The following is a 15,714-nucleotide window of genomic DNA, read 5'->3' as shown; positions in this document are numbered from 1 at the left end:
CACAGGCTACTTGGGCACCCACACAAAAGACCAGACCTGTGGAGGTTTTAGCTATGGGCAGGAAGGAAGAAGCTGTTTGGCTCTCAAGGCTGGGTGGGAAGGAGAGAGAGGGTGGCTGCTTTCCACAGCTGGGGCCATATGGGTGCGCAGCAGGAGTCGACCTGCACTCTCCAACCCCTGATCTGCCAAAGGAGGGAGCATTTCCCTGCTCCCAGGGGCCAAGCCAGGCGAACATCAACCTGTGAGGGTCCTGCAAAAGTGCAGGCTAGCCTTGCCAGTTAAATCCTTTGAATGAGGCAAATTACGGGGCACACCTTGACTAAGAAGGAAGAACATGTGAACTGGTCTCGTGCCAGGAGCTTTTTTCAATTCAAAAGGACTTTGCTACTGCCTTGATTTAATTGATCAGCCTTCTCCAACATGAGACCTTTCAGTTGCTTTGAACTACTGCTCCCAGCACCCACTGGGGCTGATGGGAGTTATAGTCCAAAAAGGGTTGGGGAAGGCTGAAACAGACGGAAGTCTCTGCGAAAGTCTTTCGGTCTGAAGTCTTTCCATCTTACCTGCCGTCCTCAGCGCCTTGGCTTTGGGACTGCTCTGCTGGGCCGGGAAGGGGGGCGGACGCAGCACCCAAGGGGGTGGGCTCAGCCCCAGGGCCCTGTGGGTGCTGCTCCGCTGTGGCCTGTGCCAGCGGGCCAGCCTCAGTGGGCGGAAGTGGTGGCTGGAAAGCTGGGGCTGTGTGCTTTCTACTTATAGTGCCACCTCTCCTGGGGTTCGCCTGGAAGTCCATAACCTTGACACCATAGCTACAGAGGAGAGAGAGAGAGACGGAAAACACACCATGCAGACTAGTAGCTACACAGAAAAACACCCAGAAAACAAACAAGGGCAGTTCAGCTATGAGGGCTGGACAAGAGACTAGTCCCTGCCGCTCGGCATGCAAAGAAGCAGCAGGGAAAAGCTCTCAAAACTTGTCTGCAGGACACTGTTAAGAGGCATACAGCGCACCTTGGCACAATCAAGCAGGTAGGAAGGGCACAAGAGCAATGAGCAAACATCAAGGCAAGTGGTCATGTCCACAGGGTAACTATTTGGGTCACAGGAACAGAGGAGCATTTATCCATGCCAGAAGAAGTACCACTTTCTCTCCTGGCACACTAAGTGCCTCTTCTTACCAAAAGGATTCTGGCTGCAGTTTTGATCCGAAAGCCTGATGTGCTCAAGCTGCCGCCACCTTTGATTAAGCCAAGGATGCTGCATCTGTACCTCTATTCAGTATTAATTGCAGGGATGGGTGTGTTCTGCAATACCAGGTCAATTCAGAGAAAGGATGGCACAGAATCCAGCTTCCCGAGGAAACAGGAAGCCAGCAGAGCCAGGAATGAAGGTTTTGGAACAGCTGGGCAAACTGCATTATGAATTCTTAGAAGCCCCACTGTGAGGGGACAACTGGGACTGACTATGATCCTCCATGGAAAGGAGGGTGTGCCTAGCAGAATTTTTCCCGCATTCCCACCAAATGCAGGAGGATGCCAAACCAGCCCAAATATGTCGATTCTGCTTCATCTGCAAAATCTAATCATACAGAGCCCCCCCAGCTTTAAAATGATTTTTGTTTTTGTTTTTTTTAAGGACAGAACACACAACCCTGATTAATTTGCACTAACAAAAGCATGAAAAATGGGAGACTTTTACCATAACTTAGCAATGGATAGATGGTGAATGACCGCTAGTCTAGGCACACTGCAGTAAGCCAAAGCATAACTCTTTTTAAAAAAACCAAAGCAAAACAAAACCTCTGCATTTTGAACTATGATGCTCTTCCATTCACAAGGCGAGGGAAGGCCTGTTAGGCTGGAATTTAGTGCCAAAATGAATTGAGAAGGCAGTTGGATAGGCAGAGCCTGCCTAGCTTTAGTTCAACTTAAGACAGCAACTAATTTCCAGGACAGGGGTGGGGAACCTCAGGCCCGAGGGCCAAAAGCAGCCCTGCAGATTTTTCTCCTTGGCCCCCAGACCTCTGCCCAGGCCACACCCCTCACTGGCCCTGCATCACATCCTCCCTCCATGTTTTTGCCTGGCTAGAATGTGTAAACTCTGATCATTTGTTTATTTACTGCATTTATATGCAGCTTAAGGTGGTGTACATGGTTCACCCCTCATGTAATCCTTGCAACAACCCTGTGAGGTAGGTTAGGCTGAGAGGCAGTGACTGGCCCAAAGTCACCTAGTGAGCTTTGTGGCCGAGTAGAGATTTGAACCCCGGTCTCCCAGATCCTAACCATGCCACTTGCATTTATCTAGATAGAGGGGTGTGTGAGAATGTGTGCAGAAACCTGCCTGCTGTAGAAAATGAGAAATTGTTAACTGCCCCGCCCACTTCCTCTTCTGGCCCCACCCATCAGTGGCATGCGCTCTACACCCCCCAAAAAAAGAAGAGAATGTGCCACCGGTATAAAGTTCACGGCATGTAATGCCTTAAGAGAGAACATTATGAAAATGATATATAGGTGGTACATGACCCCAGTCAAGCTGGCAAAAATTTACCATACGCCCAATAACAAATGTTGGAAATGTAAGGAAACTGAAGGTACCTTTTACCACCTTTGGTGGACGTGCCCTAGGATTAAGGTCTTCTGGGAAATGATTTATAATGAAATGAAAAAGGTGCTTAAATGCACTTTCGTGAAGAAACCAGAAGCTTTCCTCCTGGGCATGGTAGGTCAATTGGTGTCAAGGAAAGATAGGACGTTTTTTATGTATGCTACAACAGCAGCAAGAGTACTCTTAGCAAAGTATTGGAAGACACAAGAACTACCCACACTGGAAGAATGGCAGACCAAGGTGATCGACTACATGGGACTGGCAGAATCCGTGACCAAGGGAAAGAGACGGTGGAAGAAGATTGGAAGAAATTTAAAGTTTATCTTAAGAATTGTTGTAAAATTAATGAATGTTAAAATGTCTTGGGTAATGCAAAATAGAATTGCAGTGACAAACAATTGGATATGAGAAAAAAGATTTAAAGAAAGTGCTATAAGAAATTGAAATTAGGGGTTGCTGGAATGATTTAAAACAGGGATGCAGAAAGGGGAGGTATGGGGAAGTCGCTGAAAGAAGGTTTAAGGAAAGAAAGGTCAAGAAATTATACGTGTTTATATGTTTGTTTGTTTATGTATTGTGTTGTATTGTCTTTTAATATGTGTTGAAAAACCAATAAAAATTTATATATATAAAAAAGAAGAGAATGTGGTCTTTGGGCTGAAAGATGGGTTCCCCACCCCTGCCAGACAGCTGTAGGGAAAGGGGATGAGACTGATGGGATGAAACAAAAGCTATGATGGGTTGTGCAGAGGGGAGAAGCAACAAAAGTGGGTTCTGGGAGTTCTAGCGCCGGGCAATGGATGCTGCTGCCCCACCAAATCAGAAGCCTCTGCCGTGAGGCCTTCCTCATACCATGTTACTGTAGGCACTGCGCAATCTGAGAGGAGAGAAATCCCATCTAATGACTCAGAAGGTAGGCAACAGCGACAGCTTCCCCCACCAACCTTCCATGGCTTGCATCATGCATGGAACACAGGGAGAAGGAAATGCCAGTATGTTACCTTTGGATCTTCCTCAGGCTGCAGCAACGAGGGGGAAAGGAACCACTAAGGGCTTGTTTGCAACGGCACCGCATTTGCCCCCAGCTGTACTATGGGGCTCCCAGGGGCCCTGTTGACACGACCAGCTGTCTCAGGAGAACAACGCCTTGACTCAGTTCAACTTTAGATAGGTTTGTACTACAGCGGGTGTCCAAACTTGAACGCATGTAGGTCCTTGGGGCCTCTTTCGGGGTGGTATCAAAATGGCAGGATGCCCTTCAAAAGGGGGGAGACCCACTGGGAACCCTTCTTGCTGCATTAAGGGGTTTGTTAAGAGACCCACCTATCTGACTTTCAAACTATTAGTGGGTTTCTGCTAATGGGAGTCAATTAGCATCTGTGCTGCTACTGCATTAAATGGAAGTTTGCACTGTGTACTTTTCCCAGGTGCAAACTGGTTATGTGAGGAGCAAAAAATGTGAGAGATTTTTGTCAACTTCCACTAGTTTTCAGAGATCAGCTATCTATACACACAATAAACACGTTCTACGGCAGAGAAAGGAGGGGCGAGATGAGAAATGCCAAAAGGGACCAAGAAGTTCTGGGCTCTTTGGGGATTCTTTTGCTGTGATTGCTGCACTGCAGGGGGTTGGACTAGATGACACTTCCAACTATACAATTCTATGATTCTGTGGCGCTTGACTTTCCTCTATTTCCTACCCAGCTACTGTTCTGACTCAGGAGAGGGAAAGGAGAGTTTGTGGAAACAGCCCAAATTTCTAATGTATGGGGAAGAGAGGGAGGCTGGTTCAGGCGGATAAATCAGGTGAATGACCTCAGAAACAACCTCAGAGGCCTAAGCTGACCTCTCCCCAACAGTGTTGAAGGAAGAGGTTAAGCCCCTGTGGCCAGAAGGGGGTACAAAAGTCAGAGGGAGATGGGGGGCTGCCCTACCCTTCCTTCCTCAGCTGCTCCCCATCCATCACGGCCATGCTGATGGGCCTCTTCCGCTCCAAGGTCCCCGAGTCGTAGTCATTCCCTGTGTGCAGGTGATTCGAATTCACCGCAGGCAGTGCCACAAAGGCTCCCGATACGTTGAAATCCACCTCTGGAGTACAAAAGAAAGTTTATTCTTTATCTGCCCCGGCCCATCTTCCAAGCAGTTCAGAAAGGCATCTTTTCCCTGGACTTAATTTTAGTTCAAAGCTGATAAATATTATGTAAGCCTCAAAGAAACCCTATAGCTCATACATGCAAGTATTGAGATGAATTCATTCTGCACCTCTTGTCTCATTAAGAAGAGTTGAGACAAAGCGTATGTATACAATAGCTCATCATTCAGTAACAAACTATTTAGAACAGCATCTTAACCTCAGAAAATGGAGAAAATGGGCCATTTACCTTCAGGAAAAAACCAGTTGGCATGCTGGATAATCGGCTCCACAACTGCTACCACATGCACGGATGTTGCTGCTGCCATTTCTGCAAGGGAGCTGTTGAGGGACGCAGGAGCAAATCCACAGTGAGTAGCAAACTTGCCAGAGAAGACCACCTCCTCTGTGCTACCTCCAATAAAATCTGCCCCTTATCATCAGTTTCTTGCTGTAAGAAGCAACCCACCTCTTTTCCCCTCCAATACACATAATCAAATAAATGGAACAGAAATCAGTAGAAAGACTGGTGTGGATTTAACCTGCTGGGATTCATTAGCTGTGAACACCCCTCCCAACTCTCCTTTGGATCCAGAACTGCCTGCAGATGCTCAAGAACTGGCCTCCCCGCTACACAAATAGATCCCCCAGCTGGGCTCGGTGACCTAATCGTGGTCTGTGAGTGTAAGGATGTAAGAACCTGCTGGATCAGGTCAATGGCCCTACCTAGTCCAGCATCCTGCTCTCACAGTGGCCAGCTTGGGTATCTCAAGAGGGACCCAAGACAAGCGCACTCTCCTGTCCTGCAGTTTCCAGGAGCTGGTATTCAGAAGCACTGCAGATGGAACATATCCCTTGTGGCTAGTAGCCATCAATAGCCCTCTCCTCCATGAATACGCCTAATCCACTTTGAAAGCCATCTAGGTCAGTAGCCCTCACTGCCTCCTGCGTGAGAGTTCCCTAGCTCACCTCTACATTGTGTGGAGGACTTTCTGTTATCTGATAAAAAACATGTAAACAATGTGAAAAGTAGTGGAAGCGTGAGGAGTAGTCAACCTGCTTATGGCAAATTGCTAATGGTTTTGTGCTTAAAAACAAAAAGCTGAACCAGGGTTTTTTTTTTTTTTAAGTCCCTTGATCACTTACCCTTCATTCTTGGCCCACAGGAGGTTTGGGCCCAGCACGATGGCAATGTTGCTGGGCGTCATCTTGTTAACATCATTGTACTGAGCGAGCTTTGCAAGGAATTTGATTAAGTACCTGCCAGGAATGATTCAGGATTTAAAAGAGCTGGATGTGAAACAAGGCCCAATACGCCGCAGGGACATCCCCACCCGGATTCTAATAAATTCTCAGCTCATTCTCTCTTCTGGGAGAAAGAAAGGGGTGGTTAAAAGTCCCCTGTAGTATCTTGGATCCTGACAACTACTTGGGCAGAAGGACCCAATGAACAGCCGTGTCAAACGAGTTTCAGTGCCCACTCACAGAATTTTGGTGCCTGAGGCAGAGAACACAAACAGAAACCCACTCCACTAACTCCACTAACACGGGACATCATCCATTGGAAACCACTGCCTAGCTCTTACCTCTTCATTTCACTGGGCTCGAGCAACAGAACCTCATGCTGGGTAGTATTTGCATCTCAGAGTTAAAGCACCTGCTTTGCATGCAGAAGGTTGCAGGTTCGATCTCCAAAGAGGGCCAAGACAAGATCCCTCCCTGAAACTCTGGAGAGCTGACAATACTGAGACAGGTGGACCAAGGGTCTAACTTGATATGGCAGCTTCTAAGGTTTCCTTCTATGCTCTTGTGTGCATCAAATCTGCCTGCATCCCACTCTTCTGTCCTTAACAGCTCCTAAAATATACGGCGTGGCAGCCGTTTCACCCTTGTGATTATAGGAATTGGTTAATACTTTATAAACCCCTTTTCCTTATTAAAAACTCAAAAGCAGTACACCTTGCAAAAGGAAGAATAAACAATGAAGGTCCAGCAAAACAGTTCTCAGGGTTAAAACAAACAAATAACCACATTCTTCTTTCTAGCTGTCGCGCTGGTTTTCTTTAGCTTAAACACAAAAAGGTAGATCTTGGGGAATGGGAGACTGGAATACTCTTAAGACAACCACTCTTTTGCCTGGTGGGAAACGGTGTGACACATGGCACAGGACCAAGCATACCCCACACCTCCTTGCTTCCTACCTGAAATTGGCCAGGTTGTGCTTTGGCAATTTCTGACAAATCCTCCACAGGTCCTGAAGTTTCTTGTCCTGGTCTTGTATGCTGGGGAAGGAAATAAGTTCGCTTAAGCCAAGGGCTCTGCAATAATGTGAGGTTTCATTCAAAGCAAAAGGAAATAGCGAGAAACAAATGGAGGAATGGCTCAAAGCAGGCTTCAGAGAGAAGGCCATAATCTGAAAGGAGCTTTTAAGAGCAGCACAAAGGGAGCATCGAGAGAAGATGCATGCTTCAGAAGGCTTGATGGGCCTTAGGAAGCCCATTTCTCCTCCTTGGCTTCCCACTTAAACCAGAAAAAGCCCATTTCATGTTCTCCTTACTTTGCAACTTGCGCCCACTCTTCGTACAGGGTGTAGGTCATTAATGGCTCTGGCAGCTCCCTCAGGTAAGACTTCAGGGCACCTGGAGCAACAACAAGGCAGGCATGAAGTGGCAGAACAGTGCATCTGGGAAGACTTGACCTCCCACCCCAGCCTGCGTCAGAACTATTGTTGAAGGTGGCACACCCAACAAAATCAAGGCACAATGGGGACCTTTTCTATAGCAGCACCAAGCAAGCACAGATTCTGCTGGAAACATCCCTGGGGGAAAACTGTTCTGAAATCTCCAATGGTGGCAGAAGATCTGGAGGAAGTGACATTTTAAGAAAAGCAGAGTTTTTACATGTGTTGGAAGCTGTCCAGAGTGGCTGGGGAAACCCAGCCAGATGGGTGGGGTAGAAATAATCATCATCATCATCATCTTTTTTTATATGCAGTTGTGCTTACTTTCCATCTACATGGGCAATCAAGGACAGCTGTAAATTAATTGAAATGTACATCATCTATCAAAAGGGAATGATAATATTTGTTCACTTGTTCATAATCTACTCTGGCTTCAGGTACCAGGCCCATTGGCAGACCAACTCTGCATCACAAAGATGTGTGCGAACATGACATGAAGGCTGGCAACATTAACCCTGCCTGGAGACAATCAGTCAGGTCGTGCATGCATAAGCAGTGAACAGAGGAGGAATGGCCACTGGGAGGAGCACAGAGAGAAGAAACATCATAGTACGCCTGCATCAACACAACTGGACACCTTTCATCTGCCCCATCTGCAATAAAACATGTCTCTTCCATATCAACCTCTACAGCCACAGCAGGCACTGTTAACTCTCCAATGGTTTTGTTTCACCCTCGATGGCATACTTCCATTGTCTCCCGAGGCAGACAGATGCCAACTATTTTCACAATCAACTCCCTGTTCAAAAGCCTGGGCTTAACTGCTAGCTAATACATTCAAACTTCCTTCTTCAGATGAATTCTAAGTTAAGACAATTTAAAATACTCAACAATAGCATCAAGGCCACTAGTACGCTAATATAAATATAATAAAGTGAAATATAGTACACATTTATAAATGCAATCACTAATCATAATACTGAATCGTTAACGCCATTTCAGATTAGTCTAAGTTATAGTAGTTAATATGTAATCCATATATGTTCCTCACAAACCTAATAAATACCCAATCATAATAAAAATGTTTCCTCCCGCCTCCATATCATAACTGAATTTACTCTTCAATCTTTGCCATTTCTTCAATGTCCTTAACAAACCTAATTTTCAATGTTGAGGCTGCTCCCTCTCTCCCCTCTGCATAACAACCCAAATTTTAGCAGCTGGAGAAAAGCACATTCCTAATTAATGATTATTTTCATGTTCAAGGGAAGGAGAAAGATTATTATTTCTCCAATGGCATGGCGGTGTTCACTACCCAGGCCACACACTAGGTGGAGCTGCAAGACACTGTCATAAGGCTTCCCTTCTGCCAGCAACCAGATCTGAAGGAGGGCAGCTGGTAACTGTGTTTTTTAAAAATGAAGAAAGCGCACAGATTTAATGTCTTCACCTAGAAACAAAAGATAGGCTCAGATGGTGCAGGTAAAGGGGCTGGGTTTGCAGAAATACTTGGGGAGTTCTTAAAGAACATGAAGCCTGCTTCATCCCCAAGGGAGCCCCACAGAGCACCCAGGCTGGCTGCCCCTCCCAGTAGCGGAGAAAGGTGGGGGAGGCCCTCCCTGGGCGCCAGCCTTGAGGGGGGGTGACATCACTGCAGGCAGCGCCCCCCCGGGATGCTCCCTGACGGAGCAGCTAGCTCTGCCTCTGGCCCTTTAATAATAATAATAATAATAATAATAATAATAATAATAATAATAATAATATATTATTTGTACCCCGCTCATCTGGCTGGGTTTCCCCAGCCACTCTGGGCGGCTTCCAACAAAGATTAAAAATACATTAAAATGTCACACATTAAAAGCTTCACTGAAAAGGGCTGCCTTCAGATGTCTTCTGAATGTCAGGTAGTTGTTTATCTCTTTGACATCTTTGACATTCCACAGGGCGGGTGCCACTACCAAGAAGGCCCTCTGCCTGGTTCCCTGTAGCTTTGCTTCTCGCAATGAGGGAACCCCCAGAAGGCCCATGGAGCTGGACCTCAGTGTCCGGGCAGAACGATGGGGGTGGAGATGCTCCTTCAGGTATACTGGGCTGAGGCTATCTGCACTTCCGATGCGCACCATGCCTTGGCTGAACCAAACTGGCCAGGTGACTGCAGCTGACCTTCTGAAGAGCGCCACAATAAGGTTCAACAATTTAGGCTGCCTTAGGCAACCATCTCTACTAGCACTGTCCAGTCTCTAACTCAGGGGCATGCTGGGGGTCTTGCCTCTGAAATCCCAGCAAGTTTTGGAGGGGTGTGGCCTGGGGAGAGAGGGTGCGGCCAGCTCAAACCTGACTTCCCATCTGCCTTCACGCAACATTTGACAGGCATACTGGGCAGAGAACGGAAGGAGGATTTGGCCACTTGCTTCTCTGCACCCCCCAAAGCATCCAGGTTCAGCTACTGGCTTGGGTTAAAATGCAACAATGGAAGAAACTAGCCAGCAAGGCAATGTCCAGAGGAGCACAAAATGGGTTCAGTGAGCTGCAAACATCACCGTTTCTCTTCCTAACTATCTATCTACACACACACTTCCTTACATTGCATCCTGTGATGAATTTTAATTGTAACCTGCCTTGGGGGCCAAGCTTGCCTGAAAAACAGAATATAAAAATAACAGATATAATAAATATAAAATATAGTTTGAATGCCTTTGAAGCCCGTTGGAAAGCCAAGGAGGGGGTGCTACCTTCAACCAAGCAAGACCTTCCCTGCATTTATTCGAGTGCATTCAGAGTTTAGTGCCAGGTCAAGGATGAGGAGGATGAGCCTGGGAGAAGAGGAGTTTGTTCCTGCAGAGTTCACTGTGACCAAGGACACAATTGTCACTGCCAACTGATAGTGTTGTATTTTGCACAACAGTGCAAGCTGATGAAACAAACCTCATTTCTATCTGTATTGAGGGGACTGACTGGATGTTCGTGTTAAATGTTAAATTCATGGAGCTGCAGGTACACAGACAAAGCTGTGGGCTCTGTGGAAGGGTGGGATATACATTTATGAGCATAAATAAAACAGAGAAATCCAAAGCAGCTGCCCCAGAACTAGAGTTATTGCTAGGGAGGCTGGCATTCTCCTCTGCTAACTGAAATCAGTGTCTGAATGACCTTTTATTTAGAGTAAGGTTTTTTTTGTTTTGTTTTTAAACCAACAAAACTCTCAAGGCAGCATTACAATCAATAAGACAAACTAATACAATAAAAATACCAGATGCAATATGAAAAGCAGCCGAGGTAGGACATAAACACAGGAGCAGGGAAAATCAATTCAACTACAATTTCGAAACAAAGATCCCTTGAGGGGCAGGACTTTCAAGTTATGCTTTCAATGTTACCAAGAGAGCTGCATTTCCCCTTCAAATGAGACATATTTCAGAGCTTTCTGCCTTTGAAGATTTTCTTATTTATGTTTGAAGAACTGCAGAAGTGGCCTTAGCCAGGGCACCCAACACAAGAGCGTCCTGTGCTGGTCTCGGTTGCTGATAGCTGAGATGGGGAATATCTGTGGCCCTCCAGGTGTTGTTTGGACTACAGCTCCCATCATCCTTGATTACTGGCCATGCTGACTGCTGGGAGCTGCAGTCCAACGCCCTCTTGGAGGGCTTCAATTTTCCCAACCCTGACTTACAGCAACACTACAGCAGGGGATGGTTGATGGCAGTGCATCTCTCTTCCACAGAAAGCAGTGATAAGTCACCATCTTGGATGGCTTTAAAAGAGGATTGGACAAACCATGGGGGAGAAGGCTATCAATGGCTAATAGACATGATGGCTGGGCTCTGCCTTCATAGTTGGAAGCAGCGATGCTTCTGAATCCCAGTTGCCAGAAGCCACAAGAGACAAGAGGGCTCTTGTGCTTGAATTCTGCTTTTGGGTTTCCCACTGAGGCATCTGGTTGGCTGCTGTGAAAACAGGATGCTGGACTAGATGGGCCTGATTCAGAAGGGTTCTTATTATGTTATGGCATTCATGCCTGCATTGCACCTCTCACACCTGAGTGCCGGCCCTGTTGCTTTTGCGATGAATACCTTATCTGTGATGAAGCCTGAACCATGCCCCCGGAACATACAATTCCGTTCTCTTGGAAACGACCTACCTGCCACGGCATGAGGGTCAGAGTAGAACTCGTCCAGCTGCGAGGTGGAGCAGTCCAGCGCGGCTTTCAGCTTCTTTAGCTTGGAAGCTCCAGCCGCGATCCGGAACAAGCCCTGTGTCATGACGGAAAAGAGAAATCCTCTTAACGGGGGCAGTTTCTGCACCATGACAAAATGTCCTTCAGCACCTGCTAAGGTTGAACCTTACACCAAGCAGTTTGTTCCGTCTCAAAGGTGTCAACATTCAGTTCAATTAAATACGCATTACTTTGCTTTGCCAGAACAAAGAGCGGGGTCCAAACCAACAAAATGGATTTCTACAGGGACAAATGTCAGGTTCTACCTTTAGGCAGGAAAAATCAGATGCACAAATATAAGATGGAAGACACCTGGATTGCCAGTAGTACCTGTGAAAAGGATCTAAGGGTCTTAGTGGACCACAAGCTTCACATGAGTCAACTGTGTGATTCAGCTAATAAAAGCTAATGTTATTCTAGGCAGCATCAACAGAAGTATAGTGTTCAGATCAAGGGATGTAATGGAACCACTCTATTCTGCCTTAGTCAAACCTCACTTGGAATACTGTGTCCAGTTCTGGCCACCACAATTTAAGAAGAATGTTGACAAGCTGGAATGTGTGCAGAGGAGGGTGACCAAGATGATCAAAGGTCTGGAAACCAAGCCTTAGAGGAACAGTTGAGGGATATATTTAGCTTGGAAAAGGTAGAGAGCGGCTGAAGCTGCCACTTGCCCAGACTGGTGCCCTCCAGAAGGCTTCGGACTGCAACTTCCAACATGATGGGAGTTGTAGTTCAAAGCACCTGGAGGGCACTGAGCAAAAGGGAGACGATGGGTACCCTACCTCCTCCTTCATGCCGGTTTCCAGCAACATCATCACACACGCCTCAATCGGGAGGGCAATTTCACGGCCGCTGCGCTTGAGATGCTCTTCCAGGGGAGTCCCAAAAGCTGGCTTCTCACTCCACTTGTCTAGCAAAAGAGGCACAAATAACAGTCAGCAACACTACTGCAAAGCAGTAAAAGGAGGGAATCTGGAGTAGCAGTGAGCAATGATATGAGCAGCTTTGAACCGTTCACTTGGCAAAGCCCTTTAAATTTTCCTCTGGGAGAGTAGCAAGGATGTCAAGCCTGTGCAAAGTCATCGTAAAAAAGAAAGAAAGAACCCTCCCAACAGCCAACGCCCTTGAATATTGCCCATCTCTGTACAACCGGCTGATGCAGTTCTAGATGCCAGGACTCACAATTCAAGCAATCATATTCACCAAAGACTTGGCTACTGACTCCTGTGCAAAAAAGCCAGGCTTTTCCTGAAGGCCAAATTCACACGGCCTCTTTGGCGAGTGTCATTCATGCTTCAAGATGCTCAGTGCAAGCTCAGAACTGCAAGCTGTTAGCAAAATGAAACCACCACCCACCAGTCTGTGGGGATTTGCAACTGATTGCTTGCTATGAAACTAGGCTTTCCTGTGGGTCTTTGAGAACAAATTCCCTTCCGTGTCCCAGAATCCAATTACCATAGGCCACACTGCTTGGGTCACAAACTGTACCTATGAAATGGTAAGCTGCATGATCACCGCATTGGTGGGATGTGTAGTGGATGAACATACTAATGTATACATTGATAGGTATCTTATATGTGAACTGGTGTAAAAAAAAAAATGTGGGAAAGGACACTGTCAGGAGAATCTGCTTACTCAGGCTGTACTAATAATGTGTCAAGAAGGTTTTGCAGGAAAAATGCAGCGTTGAGCCAAATTGAAAGACACAGAATTCTTCCTGCTAATTCAGGTCTGCTTTCCTTTGAGAATGTGACTTAATTTTGGCACATGTGTAACACAAAGGCAAGGGAATGCCTCTATATAAGACTGTGTAACTTTTAGTCCTGTGGGCACCACACCTTTATGGGTTCCCCAGCAGCCGCTGTTGTTCTGACCAAATAAAAGCTGTCTTAAACATTGTGACTGAGGCAGTTATTGAAGAAAACCCACTGCAGATCAAAGTATTTTCTCCTCTCACAGGGACCAAGTTTTCCATTGTGCCTCTGCACACGTATTCTCCTCACCCACCCTATTTGGGTTTTTCTATATGGTGTCCACAATCTGAGGTCTTCCTGTAGAGTGAAGATAGAGCAGACTAGCTTGCCACAGGCACAGAAGCAGGTTGACCTGGTGCAGAAAGGCTCAAGTCAGCCGTATTTTTGCCAGCTGCTTACCTGCCCTGTTCCAAAGGCCAGCAAGATTTGAACACTCAGCCTGCGTCAAGAGCAAATCAGTACACACCTAAACAGGGGTGTGAACTGGCTCCAAGAGGAAGGCACAGTATGACGTCACCTGGCTGACTTTAGACAGGATTTGCTCACAGGATATAAAGGTGCAGAACCTGCCCCTTTAGGCAAACATGAAACCACAATGTTGACAGATTAAATGTTTGGAAGGCTGTTCAATCTACTCTCCAAGACAGAAGAGCTGCTATCATTATAGCGATCCAAATTTACCTTTGTCAACACCGCAATACGGAGGAAATAGGTTTTTTTTTTTTTTTTAAATGGCTCTTGCATATCGTTTTGCACGAGCCAGCTTCTTTTCTCCCCAATCTGCCAAGGAAAACACTTTTTAACTATTATTTGCTCTTCTAGTTGAAGAGATGGAGGAGTTAAGAGCATCAGCAGACTGTTAGTTATGCAGGAAGTGCTAGCAATGAGATGTCTGAGATCACTCCAAGGCTCTTGATGCTTCTGCCACACTGCCCTGGCACAAGGCACCAGGGTGCACAGAACCACCAGCACCCAACTGGACACTTCCCAAGCCCCTTTCCTGGGCAGAAGATGAAGTGCATCAACATGGAGAGGAGCAGAGCACAGGCTATCTTCCAGCTCATCGCCAAATGACATGCAGCAGCATTTGGATAGGACTGCAAGGGCCGGCCAAAGCAGAATGGCTGACGTATTCCTCTCCTGCTCAAATGTAAATTGCCACCATACTTCTTCAGAGAGACCAGGAAGACTCCAGAGCAATTCCGTGTATCAGATGGTTGATGGGTTTGCAAAGAGCCACTTAAAGACCACAGGCCCAATCAGGCCCACTGAGCCTCTACTTCTCCCTCTCTCTCTTGCTATTAAGTCTACACTTTGCTCTGATTATGTGAGGAGCTGTTAGTATCCCCAGCCTAGATTATTCTGCACTTTAGTGTCAGGCTGCACATGCACACATATGCATTGTGATGAGTAGACACAGCAGCCAGGACTGTCACAGCCCTACTCCAGGATACTCCATTTCATTCTTCCTCCCACAAGCTTTCATTTAACACTGAGCACCACCCCCAATCCCCCACTGCCTTAAGGATGATTTTCTCCTAAATATTTTTACACTTCTTCAAACTTTGGAATTGTTTCTGCTGATATTTTACCAATAACCTCTCCTGCACTTGGATGGTACTGTGATGGCTACACGAGAACTGTCATTTGCCCCTGTACTATAGAAATAGAGGGAGTGGGAAACTATTGCTATATAGAACCTCCATGTACTCAGGCAGTCTACTTCTGAATTGAAGGCACCGAGGCCACCACCTCAGTGCCCTGCTTGTGGGCTTCCTCTGGAAGCACCTGGCTACTGGAAAGAAAGCAAGTAGCAGTTTTGGGGCTGTCTCCAAAGGAAGCCATACTCAAACTAGACCCATTAAACTTAATGGGCACGACTGTCCTCAGTCCATTAATTTCAACCGGTCTACCTACAGTAAGTTGGATATAATCCATTGTCGGCTCTTGCAAGGCAACTCCTTTGTTCCTCTGACTTAGGATTCATTGACAGGTGGCCTGTAGAGTCTTTTCCAGCACCCTGCAATGCCTGTTACTCACCTGTCCCTCCCTGTCACTCTAGGTCAGGCTTAGACAACCTGGCTCCCTCTAAATGTTTTGGACTGCAACCCCCAACATTCCCAGCACCGTACAATCCTACTAGGATACATCTGAAAGGATGGAGAAGGCTGCCCTTGCCCTGCAACTCACTCCCCAAAGGCACCTCGCTTGCTTCCAAGTTTCTGAACAGCCTCTTGAAAGCCCAACCCTGAAGGGAGGGCCACAGCTTGGTAGCTTTGAATACAGAGAGTCTCAGGTTCAAACCTTTGCATCTCAAGGCTGGGAAACA

The 15,714-nt window shown here is 46.6% G+C and overlaps 1 protein-coding gene across 8 annotated transcripts in view; it reads right to left on the bottom strand.

The window, feature by feature from the left end:
• Positions 1–15,714, bottom strand: part of ARHGAP17 (Rho GTPase activating protein 17) — a 60,674-nt gene that overhangs the window by 10,037 nt on the left and 34,923 nt on the right. For 4 of the 8 annotated variants that reach the window (XM_083584673.1, XM_083584671.1, XM_083584674.1 and 1 more), the window contains exons 10-17: positions 12,414–12,541; positions 11,554–11,665; positions 7,293–7,374; positions 6,937–7,017; positions 5,882–5,995; positions 4,986–5,077; positions 4,539–4,692; positions 564–806 (exon numbers count right to left, since the gene is read on the bottom strand). In XM_083584673.1, coding sequence (XP_083440799.1) covers positions 564–806; positions 4,539–4,692; positions 4,986–5,077; positions 5,882–5,995; positions 6,937–7,017; positions 7,293–7,374; positions 11,554–11,665; positions 12,414–12,541 — 1,006 coding nt within the window. The remainder of the gene's footprint in view (positions 1–563; positions 807–4,538; positions 4,693–4,985; positions 5,078–5,881; positions 5,996–6,936; positions 7,018–7,292; positions 7,375–11,553; positions 11,666–12,413; positions 12,542–15,714) is intronic. The other 4 variants (XM_083584677.1, XM_083584675.1, XM_083584678.1 and 1 more) reach the window with 1 other exon arrangement.

The sequence above is a fragment of the Podarcis filfolensis genome (genome assembly GCF_964270895.1).
Source record: "Podarcis filfolensis genome assembly, chromosome: 14".
Lineage (NCBI taxonomy): Eukaryota > Metazoa > Chordata > Lepidosauria > Squamata > Lacertidae > Podarcis > Podarcis filfolensis.
Note: the sequence above shows the minus strand (reverse complement) of the source record. Positions and strands in the feature narration are given on the sequence as shown.